Consider the following 23477-nt stretch of genomic DNA (forward strand, 5'->3'; position numbering starts at 1 on the left):
AAGTAGTCAGCATAAGAGATGGCATTTTGTCCAGGTTCTCTGATGCCAAAGCCAATGCTTTTTCTGCCACTACACCAATTTCTACCTTTACTGTATTATTAAAAATATAGGCTGTAGAATAATAGTACCAGCCATGGCAGTTGAATAAATCTTATTCATCCAGGGTATCCAACAATGTTCTAAAAAAACTCTTTTTTTTTTTGGTATTTCATTTTATTGGATAGTTTTCTCTTTTCTAAATCAAGTGGATCATAATCTTAAATCAGGAATATATTTCAAAAAGTATAAAAACTGTTCATCCAAAAACTGCTTAAGGTTCTGTACACAAAATGAAACAATTCAAAAATTAATCTTTTGTTGAGGTGAGTGCAACTTGGCTTCTTTTGGAAAATTTAGTCAATGACTGTGTTGTCTAGCTTCCTTTTCTTTGCCTTTGAATTCTCTGAATGAGGTTGTTTAAGCACACTTCCACACTTCTTTACATCTGTATTCTGAAAGTTAGCCAAATACTTTTCTTCCATCTTTCTCTCTGCTTCAGAATTAGAAACTGGACGTAATTCAACCTGTAAATCCAGAAAATAATGCTATTAAAAATTTTTACCTTATAAAAATTGTACTTAGATAACATAATAATTGAATCCTTTTGCATCACAGTTACATAGGTGCCACCCAACTATCCTCATCTTACTACCAGTATGTTTTGGGATTGTTATCTGGAGATAGCAAAGAACTCTAAAACATACAAGTAACAGTGACTAGTACTAGGGAATTATGTACTCAGCTAAAGTACTTTTTTACAGAAAGCTAAAAGAGGTTATCCCCCTCAAGCATCCACGTAACTTAAGCAAAAACCATGGTCTATTATCTCTTCCAAATGAAATTTTGTCTTCTAAGCCTCTAATAGTACTTTGTTATAAGGTAAAGTGAAATCTTTACTTAGCACTGGGCTAAATTCTAGGGGAGACATAGCATAAGAAATGCTCTCTGCCCTTCTAGAGCTTATAATAATTAGCCCCATGTTTAAGAGGAATGTACATTCTCAATAAACAAGAATTTTAAGTTTGTTCACAGTACCTTTAAAGAACCCTTTATTTTCATGGTAATTATATGTTCCTCATTGTTCAGAAGATGAGCTTTAGGGCCTACTTTCAAATATGAAATAGTAGCATATGCTGTAAAACTGAAGTCTTCTCTGTAGAAGAAAAAGTTCACAATTTAAGACATTTGAATAAGTCACAAAAGATATATAGATATAGATGAAAGCATTATATTATATAACACTTTTTAAAGGTAACTTTTAATGTAATGATTTTTAAAATCTCCAAAGGAAAATTCTTCAGAAATAAGAATCAAGTTCTTATCAGTATTTTAAATTTGTTTTTCAAGTAACTTTTCATAGCACCTAACTTTAAGAAGTTAAAAAAACTATACAAAAAACAGTAAGTTTGTTTAATACTTCAGATATTGTTGTAGGAGGAAGTGAGCAATAATTTTCTCCAATTCTTCACGTGGAAGTTTAGGGGAAACAACATCAGATACTCTCAATTTTGCTACACCCCTTCCCATCCAGGCATCAATAAGTTTCAATGGTGTTAGCTTTTCATTTAGTTTTTCAGCTTGTTTCAGTATCTTGATTAAATCTCTGCAGTACTCAGTTACATTCTTCTTTTCAAATGCTACAAAGAAAGAGATATACATACAGAGTGAACAACTAAAAAAGATGTGAAGTATTGGCTTACAAATATATTGCTAATTGACTAGAATGGGCTCACTACAGTTTTTATCAATTTTTGCCCCTCATTCAATGGCTGCAGATGGTTAGTAAGTGATAAGCACCACACCTATTTGTTAGTCTCATTTTTTACATAATTTTCCCTAAAAATACATCTGAAAGATGCTCATATTCACTGTCTCCAGTGGCAAACGCCATTTTGGAAGGACATTAAACTCTAACCCTAACCTAAAATCATTATCAATGATACTTTCTCCAACTTTATTTAAAACCTTGTTTTTGCCTGCTATAGAATTTTTCAGAGCAAAACTCCCCCTTTGATTATTACATCATAGCCCAAGTCCTCATGTTCTAGATATGTTTGCTATATGCAGTCCCAAGCTCAAATCATTTACATAGTTTAAAAATTAAAAATCCACGATGAACTCACAAATGTCTTTACGGCAGTTATCACACATTTTGTTGCAAGCTGCTGAATTCCACACTTCATCAAAATGTTGAGCTATCAGCATACGACGACATCTGAAAGCAGTAGAAATATAACTGTTAAGCATTAGCCAATAACTTAACGAAGATCTCCTAAGCAATCATATTTCAAAGTATAAGGTGATACATTTTAAAACATCTTTTGTTTTAAATTGTCATCACAATAAAATAATTAAAAAAAAATAAAAAAGCATTAAGTGCCTACTATATGCAAGGCACTATGCTAAGCACAAAGGATAAAAAAAACAAAAACAGTCTTACTTCAAAGAGCTTACATTCTCCTGAAGTGCCCACCAGAAATTATATACTAAAGCCCCTTAAGCCTGCTAGAGGGGACCCCTACTACGTTCCTTGGAAACCACCTAATAGGCTCCAATAGTAAAGAAATGTTTCACCTGTGTTGCTAGAAACACGCCACAGATTCCCACGGATTCAGGTCTGTTTATGTTTGTATCCAAGGCTTTGCTAAGGGACTACGGCTTCGCTTTGCTTCAGTAGAAATAATACTAAGGCTTTGTTTCAATAAGAATAATACTGAGAATGCTTTGCTTCAGTAGAAACAATGCTAAAGACATTGCACCCCTTAGAAACATATTCTGTTGCTAGCAATCACACTGTCTATAAAATTATGTCTAACAGAAAGCTCAGGACTGTCTTTCCCTCTGGGAGGCAGTCACCAGCTGGTTAATAAACACTCCTAAATTATAATTGGCTTTGTGTCCTGTTATTTCTCGGATATCCATTACACTCCCTGGGGAAATATATAATAGAGCACTTTACTAGGAAACTAAGGACCAAGGAGATGAAGTGATGATGAGAAAATTTTTTTTTTTTGCTTTTTGGAGGGCAATTGGGGTTAAGTGACTTGCCCATGGTCACATGGCTAGTTTTTTTTTTGTTAAGTGTCTGAGGCCGAATTTGAACTCAGGTCTTCCTGACTCCAGGCCCGGCATTCTACTCACTGTGCCAACCTAGCCGCCCCCGAAATTTTTTTTTTTTTTGCGGCAGCTAGGTGGTAGAGTGGATAAGGTGTCAGGCCTGGAGTCAAGAAGACCTGAGTTCAAATCCAGCCTCAGACACTAGCTGTGTGACCCATGACAAGTCACTTACCCCCATTTGCCTCAGCTTCCTCATCTGTAAAATGAGCTAGAGAAAGAAACTGCAAACCACTCCAGTATCTTTACCAAGAAAACCCCAAATGAGGTCACAGAGATGGACATAACCAAACAATAATGATTTATTCGAACCATTTAAGTTATAAAAAAAAATTCCCTCTCACTATCTTTCTCAGAGTATTATATGCAGGAAAAAACCTCTTATAGAATAACAAAACTCCAATCCTATATATCAATTATTTGATACATAATTATTCCAGTTAGGAGTTTGCTGTAGCTGTTTATAAACACATCTGCAATTCTGTCTAATGGAAAAACTTGTTTGATTTAAATAAAACTCAGAAAAGTAACCAAAGGGGCGGCCAGGTAGCACAGCAAGTAAGAGCACAGGCCCCAGTGTCAGGATGACCTGGGATCAAATCCAGGCTCAGATACTTAGCACTACACCCAGAAATAACGGGCCGTGTAACCTTGAGCAAGTTACTTAACCCTTATTGCTTTAAAAAAAAAAGTAACCAAATATTTTCATATTATTTGTATTTGAAATTATGTGCTTCAGTTTGGCCATCATTCAAATCCTACAGAAGAATTCTTAACCCTGAATTATGATGAAATTTGAATTATGATGAAATGAAGTAGATTTTGGGGCAGCAAACACAATTGAGTACTAAGTAGGCAAGACATTGCACAGAAACGTACTACAACTGTCTTGAGTAGTATACAAAAAGAATGATGAGCTGTAAAACAAGTAATAAGGGTCCAAATCATTTTTGCTTTAGTTCACACAATGGAAATGGGAAAACAAATACATAGGTAAGGCCAACTGGAATAGAGATAACACATAACCCTACAGCTATTAAGGATCACACGTTTTAGGAGGCAAAATAAGAACTACTTTAAAAACTCCATTAATTTATTCCTTTACTTGCATACATTTATATGGTGATTCCACTTTACAATCTATCTCAATAGACAATTTCATTCATCTGTATATAATTCTCTTTTAAAAGTTACATTAGGGGCGGCCAGGTGGCGCAGTAAGAGCACTGGCCCAGAGTCAGGAGATCGGGGATCGGTTCCAGCCTCAGATACTTATCGCCCACACAAAATAACTGGCCGTGTAACCTTGAGCAAGTTACTTAACCCCAATTGCTTTAAAAAAAAAAGTTACATTAAAAATTTTTAAATTATATAATTGTTCAATGGTCTGTGAGCTCCTAAGGGCAGGAACTGTTTCATTTTTGTCTTTGTATTCTTAGAGTCTCCCAAAGGGCCTGATACTTAGTAAATGATAATTGAATAAATGACTAATTTAAACTAATAAGTTATACAATACATACATACATATACATATTCATAAATGTAAAAATAAAACTTACTTGTGTATATTATGGCAGTATGACACCATTTCATAAAGTTTCTGTTGCCCTACATTTTCCATTACCACCATTGAACTTATTCTGAATATGTCTCCAAAACCAGAGTATAAAATACAGTCAGCTTTCAGGTCATCTCGACCTATGATATATTAGATAGAAATGTTACTCTTAATACTGAATTAAACACAACGGTTTTAGCCCAAAAATAAAAAAAAAAAACTTCAATGAAAGAAAATTGGCAACTTTTTATGGAATGGAGAACTGAATGGCTAAAAATCTCCCATATGTGTGATAGGTGATCTACAAAGCTATCATCAAATAAATAAAACTTCTATTTAGTATGTGACACTGTTAAATCTAAAATCTAAACTAATGGATAGTAAAACAAATTGGCAAATTAAGGATGCAGGAATTCACAAATACAAATTATGACAAAAGCCAAATACCTATGCTGAAATTTTCTGTATTTGCAAATAACCCTACTATACAAATAACAACAACAACAAAAAAAACTACACAAGAATACATTTTTAAAATTCTTTTGAATTAAGAGAATTAATATTAATGCTCTACATATAAAGTATTTAGCTTTTAGATATACATATTTTATGATACCTGCACGTCCACTCTCTTGGTAATAATTTTCCATAGACTTGCTCATTGAATGATGAATAACAAATCTCACATCTGGTTTATCAATTCCCATTCCAAATGCAACTGTTGCCACTATTACCTGAAATATTCCCAACAATTTAATTATTAGGTAAAATTGTGATTATTTTCAAAGTCCATGTATGTTTCCATTGATAAATATATACTTAACCTGAATTTTATTTGCTGACCATTTTTTATGAACTTCAGTCTTGTCGTTTGGTTCCATATTTGCATGGTAAGCACCTGCTTGAATTCCCAGCTTCTGTAAACTAACTGTGACTTGCTCAGAGTCCTTTTGGGAGAAACAATATATGATTCCTGTATAAAAATGCAAAATTTGTTAATACAAATGCCTGTTTGCCTCAGAAAAAAAGCAACTCTGTTAAAAGGAAATTTTGAAAAGATCCTGACAAATTAAAATTATACATTAGCTAAAGGAAAACTATGGCAACATCCAAAGCTATATTGTTTTAATGTTTGAAAATAGGCTCTCAATTTCACTTATACACTCATCCAAAATAGAATTGAGTCTATTTTATTTACCTTTTTCCATTTCCTCAGCTCCTAAAAGCTAAAATTATATCAGCCATATCCTGAATATAAAGAAACTAGTGTAATGGATAACTGATATGTTGGACTACATACAAATGAAGTATTTGGAATAAGAGGGAATAGACTTTTAACTCTTGGTATAAAAAGGTACTTTACTAATATGGAATAATCAAAGTTGTAGAAAACTCTACACCAAGCATAAAATACAATGGAATGCTTCCAAATCTTTCCCCCCTTGGAAGCCAACATTCCCACACATCTCCTTATCATCACTGGCCCCACCCAGGTTCAAGTCTTCCTTTCCCATCCCTCTCTACCACTACCTCAACCCAGGCTCTTACATCCTCATACAACTATTATAGTAATCTACTAATTGGTATTGCTCCTTCTGGTCTCTGCCTTCTCTGTTCCATACTTTAGATTTATCTTCACCCTCTAAATAATAAGCTTTAGATGTTATTTAAGTTCCAGGACAAGGGCCACTTTGTTCTCAAAATTGTTGTAGTGTTCTTCAATACAATTCATTTGGCAATCAAAAAACTACTCTGTATAGCTTTTTATCTTTTTATGGTTTTATATGGCTTTTATCTGAAATTTGATTAAGCCACCTTAAACATTTTTATCATCTGTTTTTAGCACAGGAAATACGCATATAATACATGTTCAACAAATGTTTGTTCATTGTAATTCACATAAGGAAACCAGATGAACTAGCTGAAACTAATCTTAATACAAAAAAATATGCATCCAAACAATTCTATATACTTTTTAAAAAATCTATGACTGAGTTGGGCAAAACTATACAATCACATTCTAAGTTTACCAAAAATAAATTGTGTCAAAAACTATAATCTATTAAATTTCCAATTAGTAAGCAACCAACTTCAGTTACCACTTTTTACAGGGAAGGCATTTCTAAGTCTTCAAAGTTGTTATTTTTCCTATATTACCAGATTGTCCTTTGTATCTCCCATTAATGAGCTTCACAATGTCCTCAATGAAATCCTCAGTATTTGAGGGCTTCTGACGAACCTAGAAAATACACTGACTTTAAAAAATAAACTAGTAACGATCACTAAATCATCATCACCCTGACACTACATCTTTCTTACTAAACTTTAATAAACACAGTACATATAATACTCTCCTTTATTTACCTCATATGGCTCTCTCCTGCCACCCCCTGGTTTTGCTTTTAGACATAACTTTTGCAATTTACCACAAAACAGAGCCAGTTATGAAGTTTAGGATGTCACATTCATTTGATCATGAAATTCTGTAAGAAGTCACTGCTTGGGATAATAAACCTACATTTAATCTATTAAGACTAATCTTAAAATAATGGAAAGTAGAGTAGTACTCCTAAAGGGCATTTTAAGATGTCTAAATTTTATGATTAAGCATAATAATGCATAATTAAAAGCCAAACAAGGAACTATTAGCAAATACATATGGATACTTCAGCCAAGAATAACCATTCCATCATAACAGTTGAAGTCTCATTGTAAAGTGCATACTAACCTTCCCAAAAGAGAAAATATGTCTAAATTACATATCTTGAATTTATCATCCTATTTCTGCATTTCCTAATAGAAACCAGTCTTAGTTGATAGTCCTTAGGAAAGCACAAGGTCTGATGTAGCCTAATAAAAGATTGTTATATACAAAAGATATACACACTTATAGGACAACTTAAAAGGAATAAATAGGCTCCTAACAAGAAATGAAATTTACCTCACAAGAGCTGGTATTTGCATCAAGTCTTAGAAATCTTAACCAAAGGAGCTTTAAACTGAAAAGGAAGGGCAGGGAGAAAACTGCTTTTCTTTTTCCACCAAACTATAGCTACCACAGAGACAGACTTCATTATAGGCTAAGTAGTAGTAGGGTTGCCCAGGATTACACAGGACAAAAAAAAAAATCTAAGAAAAAAGTCATCAAAGAAAGCCATAACCTCAACTGCCTGTCTACAAATAAAACACAGGCGCACATTTCCTGAAGAAAGTCATGCCCTTCTTCATTGTCCTCCATTCTTTCTTTCCTCTGCTTTAAGTTCTATCAAACAGCCAACACTTCAATCGTTTCTTCCCTCCCTCTCTGATTTTTAAAACTCTCGTCATCCACGAATTCCTTGCCAGCTGCTACAAAAGTGTCTAGGTCTCTTCCAATCCTTAAAACAAACAAAACACTTCATTTGATCTTCCATTCCCTCAATCTCTTCTCCCTTTCAGAGTCAAATTCCCAAAAAGAGCTACCTCCATTACTTCTTATATCCATCTTACTTTTCAATCCCTTGTCATCTGGCTTTCAACCCCACTACTCAACTGAAACAGCTCTCTTCAAAGAAGATGACTTTGGCTTGACTTAAGGGAGAATTTCCTGACAATCAGAGCTATCCAAAAGCATAATGAGAGGCTAGGGAAAGAGGAAGGTAGTGATCTTCATTAGAGTTCATAAAAAGGCTACATACCATTTACTGGGTATGTTGTAGAAGGGATGATTTACCCAGCTATAGGTATGAATACAGAGCCTCTCAGGGTTCCACGAGACTTTGAAAAGTTGTCTTAAGTATTTGTTCATTCCCTAGTTACAGCAATTAGACACACACACACACACACACACACACACACACGTAATGTAAAAAAAAAAATGCAAAGCTAAGTCTCCTCCACTGAAATTTCATACAGTATATTAAATTAACATAAAAGCTACATGCCTCATAATAAAGATTCGGCCGATTAAAAGATGCAGTAAATGTAAGGCACTTCTCAACACATAAAATTTTCTGAGCATCCTTCAAAACGTGACTGGTAGCAGTTGCTGTCAAACCAATTAGTGATGTATTGGGGAACTGCCGCTTTAAAATACCAAGTGCCTTATAATCTGGGGGGGAAAAAGGGAAAAAATACTGTTAAAGGCATCCTTCCCCACCTGCATGAATTAAATTAAAATTAATTAATTAAAAGCTCACATTGAAACAATGTAAGAAGTAATATAATTGTGGATTTCAATTAGTATATAAAGTATTATTAATAACATTTCTCTAGTGCTTTTGAGCCTAAAAATAGCACCTTCCTCACAACAGTCCTGTGGAGTAGGTAATGCAAGTATTATTGTCCTTTTATGGCTAAACACAGTGTTTCTCTAGCCAGTTGGCTACCTCAGCTGCCTCTAAGTTACTAAGTAGCATTTGCCTGCAGAATTTAATTTAACTGGTTCTTCAGGAAGAGCTTCTTGGTCAGAGGGTAAACATGAAGAGCTAAGGAACAACTTCTGTCCAAGTAATTTAGTGAGGCATCTGACAAAATATCCTATTCTCTCAAAATATTCTATTATCTTCTGTTAAAAAAAAATGGAAAGATGTGGGCTAGATTCAGAAGCAAGTCAACAAGCAGTTTTACACCACTGACTGTCTGCCAGAAACTATACTATGTATGCTGGGGATAAAAAAGCCAAAGACAGTCCCTCCCCTTGAGAAGTTCACAATCTAATGGGTGAAGTAACATGTAAACAATTATGTACAAATAAGATAAATGGAGATAATTTCAGAGGAACAGCACTAGCATTAAGTGGGACTGAGAAAGGCTTCCTGCTGAAGGTGAAACTCAAAGGAGGCCACGGATGTCAGGAGAATGAGCTAAGGAGTAATGGCATTCCAGGCATGGACAGTCAGTGAAAATGCAGTATCTTGTAAACAGAACAGCAAGCAGGCCAGTGTCACTGGACTGTAGAGTACTTGGAGGCAAGTAAGCTGTCAGAATACAGAAAAAGGTAGAAAGAGATCAGGTTATGATGAGCTTTAAAAGCCAAACAGGATTTTATATTTGAGCCTGGAGGTAACAGGGAACCACCAGAGTTTACTCACTGCGGTATAATACAGTCACAGCCTTGTGCTTTAGGACGATCAATTTAACAACTGAGTGGAAGATGGACTAGAATGAGGAAAAACGAGGCAGGGAGACCAACCAGAAGGCTACTGAAAAAATCTATTTTTTGTGGTATGTATATTTAGTGGCATAAACTATATAATTAGTATCAAATACAAGTAGATAAGACATACCAGGTCTGAAATCATGTCCCCATTGACTACAACAATGAACTTCATCCACAGCAATTCTAGTAAATCTTCCTGCTTCATAGGCTTTCTCCAGCCTTGACATAAACATTTTGCTTTTAGCAATTTTCTCTGGGGTAACATAAATGAGCTTTAACTTAGAGTTTTTATTTACCATTTCAGCATGAACCCATTTCACATGTTCCTGTTAAAAATAAACAGAAATTTTAAAAACCTACTGATCTATTTTGCTAAAATGATTAGTAAAGGCATTCATTATTGAAATTTACTACTAATACTACTTCTATGACAACTACTACTAATTATAATTTATTATTATAAAAACATTCCTTATTATACAGTTCAGGGTCTTCCAACATATCCTCAGCAGAATTTCAGTTGATAAAAATCTCATTCATTCAAAAATTTTAATAAATATTCTTAAAATATACACAATATTTGGAGCTTTGTGCTATATGGTGAGAGAAATTTAAAGATTGAATTAAAGCACATTCCATGGTCTGGTGCTCATAATCTAATAACTCAATATGACATAAACATATGTATTATAAAATAATGTATGACAACTGAAAGACATATAAGACACAAAGAGTATGGGGAGATGGCTTTTTTAAGAAATTCATTACATTTAAAGAGCAGGTCAGAAATCTCATAAGGCTATTTCCATCACCATTCCTCATGTTAATTACTCAGCAGCACATCAGCAGCCAGACTCTAATGCCGTCAAGGAAAACCTCTAGCACAGGAGTTCTTAATCTGGGGCCTGTGACCTTTCCCTCCAACCCAATGTTTTGATAAATTTATTTCAATATAATTAGTTTCCTTTGTAGTCCTATGCATTTTATTTTATGCATTTAAAATATTACTCTGGCAAATATTATCTGGCTTTACCAGACCCAAGAAAGTTAAAGAACTCCTGATTTATAGAAGGGCTGACAGAGGAATGAACTGAGCAAGGCCTAGAATAGCTGTTCTTAACCTTGGGTCCTCAGGCTTCCAAGAGGTCGGCAGATAGATTTCAAGGGACCTGTGAACTTAGATGGAGGAAAAAAACCTTTTAATTTTCACTAACCTCTAACAGAAATTTTGTATTTCCTTCATTTATTTAAGAAATGTTACTGAGAGAAGGCATGCTTACATTTCATCAAACTGACGATGGGGTCAATGATACAAAAAAGGCCAAGAACCCCTGCTCTGGAGGGTATTTTTAATCCAACTAGGTTTTAGATCAAGTAAAGCATTATTCTTATCAAACCTCATAAAAGAGGTAGATGGGCATAGAAGGATGGCAAAAAGAGTAAGTGAAAAATATTTTATGGGCAAGATAGCTTACAATATTATGTAGTTTCTTCTGTTTGGGGATTACATATGCAACATAAAACATTTTTCACTTGTTTGTTGCATAATTACATATCCCTAATTATTACTATAGGATTCTAATAATAAGTTACCAGTTTATAGCTTTAGAGGAACAAGAGACTATGAACTCACCTTTAATACCTATCCAAAACATACCTTAGTGCTGGAAGCATTTAACAAAGTAGCTGTAACACCCAATTGTTCTAAAACCATTAGCTGATCTTCCATAAGAGAAATCAAAGGGCAGATCACAAGTGTGAAACCTGAAAGATAACATTTATGCTTTAAACTTCACAATTTCCTCAGTTCTATCAGGATATTAAGTAAATATGGGCCAACAGGCCAAAATCTGAAAACTACCGTGTTTCCCCGATAATAAGACACTGTCTTATTAATTTTTTTGGACAGAAAAACACCAGAGGGCTTATTTTCAGGGGAGGGCTTATTTTAATGAACATTGACAGCAATTTTAATAAACAGGTAAATATGAACAAAAAAATGTACCTTTATTCAATAATGAATTCAATAAAGAACAGGATGATGCGCTCACTGCTGCAGCTCTGATTGGATGCAGCTCGGAGCGCGGCGTGCGTTTCACAGGGTGGGAGGACGGTGCATACAGAGGGTACCGTATATAGCACAGGGGATCACCTTCACTACAGTAGCAATCTCAATAGGGCTTATTTTCGGGGAGGGCTTATTTTAGAGGAATCTTACACAGTAAGGGGAGGGCTTATTTTTGGGATAGGTCTTATTATCAGGGAAACACGGTATGCAGAAGTCTTAATATTTGTTTATTGCTCTTGTCTTATCAGTTTTCCAATATAGTCTGATATTCTAAATACTGATATTTTTGAATGCTTAATTTACAGCCAGTAATATTTCTTTAAAAAAAAAAAACTTAAAGACAATAAGAAAAAAGAAACATAGTATACACTTAAATATTGAAACTTAAAGACAAAATATGATAAAAAAAAATACTGCCATGTGTGTAGCAGAACATAAGAGAGTATTCAAAATATACAACAAAATTCCATTTCAAGAAAGTCTACATAATAAATTCTACACATTGCATTCAGAGTTCTCTATCTTTGCTTCCTTTTAAGTTATCTTGTATTCTCTACTGTGTACTTCTTACTTTCTTCTACTTTCCCCCTTCCATTCCCCCTCCATCCAAGAAGGCTACAATTAAGCAGATATACAGATAGATAGATAGATAGATAGATAGATAGATAGATAGATAGATAGATAGATAGATAGATAGATAGATACAAACATACATATATATTCACACATACACACAAAGATATTGATATCAATAGACATGAGAGTAATGTTTCAATATACAATTAGTTATGCCAATAGCATCTGTGGATCAAACTTTTAAGGTGATGTAGATGGATGCTATAGATGGGTATCTACAAGGAGCCTACAGCTTAAATAAAAAAAGAACACAGCAACCTATAAATTTATAAATGTTAGTTTCATGGTGGTATTTAATACATCACACCAGTTTACATTAACTTCTTCTGGGTTTGAGTCCAAGTGAAAATATTATTAGTGGCTTTTTCTGAAAACTGTAGCCTTTCCTTTTTTTAATGTTCCTTCCCTGGAAGGAACTGAGATTGACACAGTCCTAAAAACTCTGAACAATATTAATAAGAATAATACGTCAAGATTCTAGGATTTAATCAGTGCACATACTTCCTTCACTGATACAAAATGTAATCTTAATATTGCCTTCATGAGTTGTTATAACCAAAATAAAAATTATCTGGCTGTCAGTCCCATAATGATGTTAATATTGGTTTCAGTCAGGTCCAACCCTTTTTGACCCCATTTGAGATTTTCTACTAAAGTGATTTGCCATTTCCTTCTCCAGCTCATTTTACAGACAAGGAACTGAAGCAGAGTAAAGTGACTTGCGCAGGGTCACACAGCTAATAAGTAACTGAGGCCAGACTTGAACTCAAGATGAGTCTTCTTGACTTCAGGCCCAGTACTCTATCCAATGTGCCACCTAGCTGCCCCACTGGTCCTCAGATAACATGTATCATTAGGTCATACATATCATTAGGTCTTTCCAGGTAGGTAGGATTTGCCAGAGCTTGCGTTCCTTTGGCATTTCCTTTCAGAAACGAGGGCAGAATAGGACTTTAATGGAAGATTAATAATAATTACTTAAATTATCCTACACTTATTTAGTTCTTTAGTTTTCAAAGTATCCTCTCATCCCATCTGATTCTCACAACAATCTTGCAAGATAAACAAGACAGATGATATTGTTCCAAATCTATAGGTGACAAAAAAGCAGAACAGTTCTGTGGGTTGTTCAGTGCCACACAACTGGTCAGCGGCAGAGCTGTGACTCAATATATAACTCAATAGAGCTGTGACTCATGTGACTCAAACTCACGTCTTCAAAGTCTTGGTGCAGTACTCTTTCCACTCTTAACTCGCTGCCTTCTATCAGTTATGTTTCAAGGCCTACACCAAAACTTTCATAAGGGAAAAAAAATTCACTAAAATTGATTAAAAAAAAAAACTAAACTAGTAGGTAGATTTCAGTCAAAATGCACTCAACAAAAAATTTTGCAAAATTAGTACATTATTTGGAAATTATTTTAAAGTTATGTACAAACTAACATGAAAGAAAACCACATTTCCCCCCCAATTTAATTAATTTTTCTTTCATACCATCAGAACAGACTGCTGGTAACTGGTAACACAAGCTCTTTCCACCTCCCGTAGGCATCACAAGAAATATTTCCTTTCCAGCCATTGTCACGTTAATAGTTTCGAGCTGTAGAGGCCTAAATTTTTGCAGTTTAAAGACATTCTGCATGGCATTTTTAACTTCCCCAGACCATGGAAAATCTAGGATGAGAAAGACACAAAATGAATTCTATACACTGAAACACTTAAAAGTCAACAAAATAATTAGATGGGTGTTTTTCTAAAACAGATTTTTATATGCAATATTCAATAACAAAATACAGATGAACTAAGGGCAACAAATAATTTTAAACTTTTGGAGAAGCACTTTTTTTTCAGAAATATTGATTTATTGGAAACATCTAAACAAGGTCAATGAAATAAATATAGAAGAAAAGCTTTTTTTTCATTTATATAAGGCTAAAAATATTGGCAATTCCCAATTAACATACTAAGTATGGTAAATATGATTAAATATTTTTTGTTTTACTTTGGAATGTTCTGATAATTACATTTCAATACAAGTTATATGATACATTGAGAAATAACAAAACATAACATTTTGCTCAGAGTAGGCAATTAATAAACTTTAATAATTTTTTTTTTACCTCAACTAAGAGGAAGTTCTTAAAGACTCTTAAATGGCTAAAAAAACTTTTCTATACAGCTCATTTTCAGAAGAAACAAGTCACAAAAAAATAATCTATTTCAGATTTAGTAAAATAATAATAATAATGAATAATTTAGAATATGCCCTAAAATCTTTACCTACTGATTTCAATGCTTTTTCTATCTCTAATATTCTTAAAGTTATCAATGAAGTGCCTAATGACGTCACTAAAATAATGCAAGATCCTGATTCAACAATATAGGCAAATATATTTTTAAAGGCTTTCAACAAAATTCAAGCAGGAAGCTTAGTTAACACTAAGTAAATTCATGTAATTAGAATAACCACATTCTGCAAACATGGAAGTTAATCTAAATTTTACTATGTCTTTCCAAAAAAAAAAAAAAAACCCTAAACCATGAAAACTAAATTCACAAGGATGTGCAAAGTTGTATCCAGTACCTACATTCAGCTCTCCCTTCCCCCTACTTCCTGAAGGGGATGACTAGCATAATCTTTCTAAGACTGATGCAAAGTATCACACTAAATAGAGCAATTTAAACTTTAGTTTAAACTCCTCCCCCCAAAAAAACTCTAGCAAGATAAAAAGTAAAACCTTGTTTATTCCAGCCCTCTGGTGAAGAATCCAATTCTGAGCTTGTCCCAGCAGCACTTGAATCTTCTAAAGATTCCTTTATTTTCTTCTTTAGAGCAGTTTTTTTCTTAATAAGCTCTTGCTGTCTTTCCAGAAGTTCTTGTATCTGAATTTCTATTGCTTGCAGCTCACTGGTGACGGAATCTAATTCCTCGCTTAGCTCTACAGGAAACAAAAGAGGTCCACAAGGACTATAATGAGTTTATCAAACCTCAAACTGTACTAGAGACTTTATTACATGTTGCTTAGCAACCAAGTTATGGATAGATACAAAATAAAAGAATTATCCAAATGAGTCTAGAGAAGGGTAGAGTTCCTAGACCATCTATATTCTAATGACCAGACCTTAAAACATAAGGAATTAAAAATTTCTCATACCTCACTACTATACTAATGCATCACATCAGTGTGTTTATACATTTATTAGCCTAGTGATAAATATGGTTCATGGCTATAACCTTGTGCTAGAGAGGCACAAAGAGAAAAGCTATCGATGACTGGGTTTTTCATTATCTCTTCATTAAGTCTAATAAAAAAAAGTTATCCTGTATAGTTCTAATCAATATCAACACTGAAGTTATCAAGATGTAGCAGAGGAAGGAGTTTTCTCCCATAATGGTTCGTTCAATTGACAACTGGAAAACTATCCAAAGGTATCCCTAATGTATTCCAATGTACTGGAATAAAGGCATACAAAGTAATCAATGTCATAGTTTTACTTCCCTTCAATCTCAACTTCACTGTTATTAACTCATACCACATGACTTTGATACAACATAATAATAGCTACACTACAAAATAAAAGGGACACTACCTTGGATGACCTTTTGTAGTGCCAGTTTCAAGATATCTGCCTACATTTCTCCGTCCTCTCACAGTCAAACTCTGAGAAAAAGCTGTCAATACTTATTTTTCACTTCATCTTCTCTCATTCCTCAAACCCTTGCAATCTGTTTTCTATTCTAAGCACTCAACTGAAACTGTTCTCTCCAGAGTTACTATGGATGCCTTAATTGCAAATACAATTAGTCTCTTTTCAGTCTTCATCTTTCTTTACTTTTCTGCAGCATCTAACAGTGTCAACCACCTCTTCCTCCTGGATACTCTCTCTTTCCTGGGTTTTCATGATACTGATTTCTCCTGGTTCTATTCCTTCCTGTTTCATTACTCCTCAGTTTCCTTTGTTGGATCATAATCCATGTCTCAACCCTTATATGTAGTAAGTACCACCTTGGCCTCCTTCTCTATTCTTTCTTTAAATAATCTTAGAGCTCTCCTGGGCTCAACTAGCATGTTTATGCAGATGACTCTCAGATTTAAATATCTAGCCCTAATTCCTCTACTGAGCTCAAATCTCATATTCCAAATGCCTAGTAAACATTAATGTACCATAAGTATCTTAAATTCATTTAATTTTCAAAGAGGACCAATGATATCATGATGTTAGGATGAAATAGTGGATGATGGGTGGTTTCTTAACTTGTGTATGAATTGGATTTAAGTAAAGCAGAATTGCACAAAGTCCTCAGCCCTGGATGCACTGTTTCAAAATATTGTATGAGCCTGAGAGCTCAGGCTCATACAGATTTTCACATATCATGGGCACCCATGTGTGTGGCCAAGTCCATATTCATTATGCTCTCCAGATAGCCTTGATAATGACAATTGCTTGTGATCTTCAAAATGTTCTCTGCATGTTTAAATTTGAAGCAAGCATTAATTGGAAATAAAACAGAACTAAAAATGTAATTATTTCAACCTACCTGAAACTGATTCCATTTTCAAACTGTTTTACAATCCCTGAAGTTCTTTCTAAAAAAGACCAATCAATAAATTTTTTAAGTCTTATGTTCTACACATTAATAGTATTTTCACTGATAAGCTTTAGAAAATGAACATTGTTCCTAACTTACAAATAGTCCTTACTTAAGAAATGCTACTCCAGCTGAGGATCCATCTCCCAGGTAATAAGGATGTAAGAAAATCCTCTTCCCTTCTCTCAAACACTGCTCAAGGACTACCAGTTGATTCATCTATTTGAGATTACTGTTCTCTCTTCCCACTAAAGACCAAACTATAGTTGCCTACCAATAATCAAAGATCCTAGTATACTTGTCTGTGTAGAGACAAGATTGTTGCTATTATTATCACATATTAGTATTATCACAATGAAAAAAAGAAAAAGCAACAGACCTTTTTAATACAATGACAGTACTTGGTTGTGGAAATTGTAAATCCATCTACAATGAAAGATGTTTCCATAGGTAGATAAAGGCTTGTACTGCAAATGAAAACCATGCTTTATTAAAAAGAAAATATATAATTAAAATTAGCTTAATTAAAAAAAGAAAAAAGACCCAGATTCTCCCATACTGTTCAAGACTATCTACTAGGAACATCCCATCTCCCTGCCACCCCCAAGGTATTTGGCTTTTATTGTTGTAGTCAGGGAAGAAGAAAGGAGACATTTCACAAACTTCCTAGCCAATTGGCAATGAATTCTTTGGCCATGGCAATCCATGAAACATAGAAAAATATAAAATGATTCCCCAATCCAGTGTAATACGGTTTGCAGTGATGGTAGCACGTTGGCAGAAAAGGAGACCGAGGGAGCTAACAATCACACAGATGAACAAGAGGACATATTACCTGATGAACCGAATCCTGTGGATTCTGACATTCTTGCTACAAAAGAAACCAGACGACAAAAAGAAGTTTTAGCTAAACATGAGGGTGGCTCATAGGTTGCCCCTGCAAAGACAAATAAAGCGGTGTATGCTTTTTTTCATGCACTGAAGGACAAGAAAAAATATTTCATGGGACATTTGGTCATCTCATATTGTAGTGGTCATGAGAAGCATCTGCAAAATATCCAGCATGAACGTAACTGCAGTTAGCACCAACATCTGTTGCAGAGGATAAGAAGGTAGAGAAATTCTACAAAAAATTCAATGAGACCCTCCAAATCCAATCAGTATATGCTTTAAAACTGGGTAACTTCAATGCAAAGTTGAACATAATGAAGAAAAACAAAAAATATACTGGAACATGATTAAAAGTGAGGAATGTCAAAGGCATATAGACTATACAGAGACCTCACATCTATATATCACATATATGCCTAATTCTGGTTCACTAACAAAAATCAGTATCCTTCCATGTCTATCTAGCTGCCTCTCTTGGAATTGATGTTATAAAAGCTAGTTTTTGTTGTCCTTTGTTTTTTGTTTTGGTTTTTTTTGCCTTATGGAGGGCAGTTGGGGTTAAGTAATTTGCCCAAGGTTACACGGCTAGTTTTTTTGTGTGGGTGTTAGGTGTCTGAGGCCAGAACCAAACTCGGGTCCTCCTGACTCCAGGGCCGGCACTTTACTCACTATGCCACCTAGCAGCCGCCCCTTTGTTTTGTTTTTTAAAGTTAGAAAGGCACAAGCAAAATGGACAGAGTCCTGGATTCTAAATCAGAGAGATTTGAGTTCAAGTCCCATATCTTACCTATGTGTGCTCATAGGCAAGTCACTTAACTTCCTATGACTAAAAACTACAAAGAAGTTATGATCAATATCAGTAGAGGGTGCTTCCACACCAACAAAATCACAAATCACAGAAATATTGAGGAAAATATGGGGATCAAAGATGGGACAGGATTATGGTTCAAGGTGGACTATGTGGTGGAAAGTGATGACAGAAAAAAAGTAGCGATGCTCATTTCTAATTTTACTGCTATTTAATAGTAAGAAAAATGCTATCTGAACTAGAATGAATTAAAAAATATCACTAATAAGAATTTGATGTGCAAGCTACATAGGGAGAAGAGAGCACCTAAATGCCCTTGAATAACACAATGTCTAAAGTGACATCCTTTGGAACTGAAATAACTGATAGGTCTGAGTGCTGAGCACAAGTAGTGATCTTGAAAAGATCATGCAGAAGATAGTGTAGTAAGACCAGGGACTTGCCTGAGCTCTCCCCTAAACCCCTCCAAATACCTTTAAAAAATGACTAAACAAATTCTAGAGTAGCAGAACCCATAAAAAGACAGAGTGAAACAAATTTCCAGCCCAAGACAACTTGAAAGATCAGCAGGAAGGGTCTGTTGCACCAAGGTAAGACACTAGCACAATCCAGCTCAGCCTGCACCAGGGCAGACCAGGCCCCAGCAAACCCAGAGCAGGCCTCAGGGCAACTGAATCACTGGCAGCAGTGGCAGTTTCCAGACCTCTCAGCCCACACATGCCAAAAACAACTTAGAAGGTCAGCAGGGAGAGGTCTGTCACACCTGGGTGAGACTGTAGTGTAGTCCAGTGCAGGCTGCACCAGCACAGCCCCAGGAAACCAGAAACAGGCCTTGGGAGTAACTGAAGCTGCAGTGGCAGCTTCCAGGGCTCTCAGCCCACAGATAATAAGAGAGTTAAACAACTGGTCAGGAGATTACAGGGGTGTTTTTACTAACACAAAGGCAGGACTCTGTTTCTTTGTCCATACTCAGATCCAGGTCCCAGTCTTGGGTGGCAGTACTAGGGTGATTAAGAGCAGAAGCATAGCAGAGCCTATGGCCACAGTAGAGTGGGGACCCTCTCACAGTGCCAGAGCAGAAAAGAGTTTTGTGGTCATTCACAGACCAGAGCACAGACCAGGAGAACAGTAAACATCTCTCCTTTGATCATACCACCTTGGAAGAACTGAAAACTAAAAGTATCTCTGAAAACAGCCACACAAAACCCTGAAGCTTAGGACAGTGAGCCCTCCACCCTGAAAGCAGAGCCCTACTTTTTAACACGCAGTTAAAAGTTAGTAAAAGGCTGGGAAAATGAGCAAATAACAGAAAAAAAAACCCTCTGACTATAGAAAGTTACTATGGTGACAAGGAAGATCAAAACTCACACTAAGAAGAAGATAACAAAGTCAAAACTCCTACATTCAAAGCCTCCAAGAAAGTACAATGTGGAGGTGAGGGGGAGTGAATGAACCTTACTCTCATCAGAATTGGCTCAAAGAGGGAATAACATACACATTCAATTGGGTATAGAAATCTATCTTACCTTAGAGGAAAGTAGAAGGGGAAGGGGGGAAGGGTGATAGAAGGGAGGGCAGATTGGGGGAAGGGGCAGTCAGAAGCAAAACACTTTTGAAGAGGGACAGGGTGAAAGGAGAGACAGAATAGAATAAAGGGGAGGAGAACAGGATGGAGGGAAATACAATTGGCAATAGTAACTGTGATAAAAAATTTGAAACAAGTTTCTCTGATAAGGGCCTCATTTCTCAAACATACAGAGAACTGAGTCAAATTTATAAAAATAAGAGTCATTCTCCAATGGATAAATGATCAAAAGATATGATTATTTTTCAGATGAAGTATCTGAAATGTATAGTATATTTAAAAAATTATAGATGAAGCTATCTATAGCCATATGAAAAAATATTCTAACTCACTATGCAAATTAAAACATTCTGAGATACTACTTCACACCTATTAGATTGTCGAATATGATAGAAAAGGTAGATGACAAATGTTGAAGGGGATGGATGTGGGAAAAATGAGAAATTGATGCACTGTTGGAGAAGTTGTGACCTGATTCAACCATTTTATAGAGCAATTTCGAACTATGCCCAACAGGCTATAAAATCATGCATATCCTTTGACCTAGCAATAATACCACTACTAGATCTATATACCAAAACAGATTTAAAAAAAGAAGAAAAGGACCAATGTGCACAAAAATATTTTATAGCACCTCTTTTCTGGTGGGTAAATAATTAGAAATTGAGAGGCTCCCATCAATTGGGGAATGGCTGAACAAATTGTATGTAATTACAATGAAATACTATTGTACTATAAGAAATGATGAGTAGGATGCTCTCAGGAAAACCGGAAAGACTTGCATGGGCTGATACAAAGTGAAATGTACTGTGTATAAAGTAATAGCAATATTGTGAGATGATCAGCTGTGAATGACTTAGCTATTCTCAGCAATAAAATAGTCCTAGACAACTCTAAAGGATTTATGAAAAATGCTATCCATTCTGAGAGACACTGATGGTGTCTGAATACAGACTGAAGCATACTTTTTTTAACTTTATTTTTCTTGAGTTTTTGTCTGTTTTCTTTCATAACATGACTATTATGAATGTTTTGCATGACTATATATGTATTACCTGTATTGAATTGTCTGCCTTCTCATGTGGGAGGAGGGGGAAAGGGAGAGAATTAGAAACTCAAAGTTTTAAAAACAAATGTTAAAAAATTGTTCTTATATGTAACTGCAGAAAAATAAAATACTAAATAAATTTTAAATTTTTAAAAAAAAATGTTTGCTACAAAAAAAAAAAAAGAAAAGATCATACTGAACGGGAAAGGTACCAGAGAACTGAAATAAAATAAAATCATCTAATTTTTTTAAGGGGAGAAAAATGGAGTCTACAAACTATAAACCAGTGATCTTGACTTTGATAATCTGGAAAAATTCTAGAATGTTCCATTGAAGAGATGGTTAGTGAACACTTTAGAAAATAAGAAGTAATCACAAAGAGTCAATATGGTTTCATCAAAAAAAAGTCTTAACATGCTAATGTCAGTTCCTTTTTTGACAGACTTACTGAAATGGCAATCAAGAGAACACCTGACATAGTTAACCTAGATTTTAGAAAATTATTTTATAATCTCTCATACTACTCATACATACTAGGCTAGAAAATAGTACAATAGAACAAGATGAATTCAAAATTGGTTGGATGGCTGGACCCAGAAACAAATGTCTCTAATGGAAAGCCTCAGGGGTACATGCTTGGCCTTGCCATTTTTAATATTTTTAACAACGATTTAGATGGCAGATTATCAAATCTACAAATGACACAAACCCGAGAGGAATAGTTAACACATTGAATAGCAGATTCAGGATTCAAAAAGATCTTGACAGATTAGAGAGCCCTGGGTTGAGTGGGGGAAAAATATAAGGATGTTAGAAAGGAGAGTTGGATTTTTTGGGGAAAAGATAATGAGTTCTGCTTTAGACAGCGTGATTTCTATCCACATGGAGACATTAGAGATACAAAGGCTGGATACTTACATTTGGTGGTCATTTGCATACAACAGACATAATGGCAACATTGTAAATGTCAGGAAGAACAGATAAAGAAACATACTTTCCTCCCATTGGAAAACATGAGGGAGACTGACAGAATGTTGGCATACACCGACTATATAATCTGTTTTTGTTTAAGTGGTTTTCTTTACTACATGAGGATTTAATGTAGGAAAGAGGAAGGGTTACATCCAGGGGTGCAGCTGCGCTTAAATTTTTGAAAAAGGACAAATCAGATCTTGATCGTTTAGTTGGTTGTCCAGACTTGGGGAAATAATGAAGATAATGTTAATAATGTAGATTAAATTCAAATGTGTATCCAGAGTACTTCCCCCAGCCCAAGTCGAGTGTTATTTACCAGCACAACACTGGTTATATCTAGAAATTTCTAAAATATAGAAACAAGGGATCAACAAAGCATCTCAAAATAAAAATCAACTTACAAGTATAAGACATAGGAAGCTAGCTAGACAACAGTTCTCCAAGTTGTGCATTTAGGCAGCAGCTTGATAAAAACACAACTTGACGGGTCTCACAAAGTTGCACAGGAGCTCTCAAAAATTGTGCCTGACGGGAAAACTACGCAACTTTCCCTCCCAAACAAGTCAACTGAGGGGAAAACAAAAACCTAAGCAGCCTTCGCAAAAGAACAGGGCGGCCCAGAGGCGTCTTCTTCCAGCATCATCGTGACTTCCTTAATCTTAGCCCAAACCCAGGCCCGCCTAGTCAATGAGTCACTGCCCCGCCGCTGACTGGGAGGAAGGGATGAGTGGAAAGGGAGGGCACCGCAGACCCGTCAAGGCTCCTCGGTTGCTAACGAAATGGGCATCGCCTCAAGAGTCCAAAGCAGCAACTCCATTGCTGCTATTTTCCCCGCAGGACCGCAAGCAGCAGCGCCCAGTTCCGACCCAGAGGCCAGCATCTCCATCCCAGCTCAGTTACTCACCCTCAGCGGTTCAGGAAAGCTTCCCTCCGCCGGAAGTCTTCTTCTCAGTCAAACGCGACGGCGCACGACCATTGGCTCGACCCTTGCAGCCAATCGGAAGTAGCGTCCTCCCCGGGTTGG

At 35.5% G+C, this 23477-nt stretch overlaps 1 protein-coding gene across 5 annotated transcripts; it reads right to left on the bottom strand.

Moving 5' to 3' along the window:
• Positions 1 to 191: 191 nt before the first annotated feature.
• On the bottom strand, positions 192 to 23475 carry RECQL (RecQ like helicase). Of its 5 annotated transcripts, none has more exons than XM_069106196.1 (17): positions 23358 to 23475; positions 17982 to 18017; positions 17526 to 17613; positions 17096 to 17144; positions 15294 to 15494; positions 14050 to 14229; positions 11509 to 11615; positions 9979 to 10177; positions 8635 to 8801; positions 6869 to 6950; positions 5536 to 5684; positions 5328 to 5445; positions 4713 to 4851; positions 2163 to 2254; positions 1457 to 1676; positions 1075 to 1192; positions 192 to 563 (listed from the first exon to the last, which is right to left on the bottom strand). In XM_069106196.1, exons 4-17 carry the CDS (start codon positions 17109 to 17111, stop codon positions 393 to 395), a joined length of 1959 nt encoding a protein of 652 aa, XP_068962297.1. In that variant the 5' UTR covers positions 17112 to 17144; positions 17526 to 17613; positions 17982 to 18017; positions 23358 to 23475; the 3' UTR covers positions 192 to 392. The 5 variants fall into 5 exon arrangements, with proteins under 5 accessions (XP_068962297.1, XP_068962296.1, XP_068962299.1 ...); XM_069106195.1 differs by having other exon boundaries at positions 17982 to 18083; positions 23358 to 23470; XM_069106198.1 differs by lacking the exon at positions 23358 to 23475 and adding an exon at positions 22855 to 23293.
• Positions 23476 to 23477: the final 2 nt, after the last annotated feature.

The sequence above is a fragment of the Petaurus breviceps genome, unplaced genomic scaffold (genome assembly GCF_028583685.1).
Source record: "Petaurus breviceps papuanus isolate PSGF00001 unplaced genomic scaffold, PetGlider_PUasm1.0 78, whole genome shotgun sequence".
NCBI lineage: Eukaryota > Metazoa > Chordata > Mammalia > Diprotodontia > Petauridae > Petaurus > Petaurus breviceps.

What these genes read in the sequence shown, in the direction of transcription:
- RECQL (XM_069106196.1), bottom strand. An exon ending in TAAATGCTTCCAGCACTAAG is followed by an intron (nt 10,178 to 11,508) that starts GTATGTTTTGGA and finishes TATTTTTAACAG; the next exon opens with GAACATGTGAAATGGGTTCA. An exon ending in TAACTGCCGTAAAGACATTT is followed by an intron (nt 1,677 to 2,162) that starts GTGAGTTCATCG and finishes CTTTCTTTGTAG; the next exon opens with CATTTGAAAAGAAGAATGTA.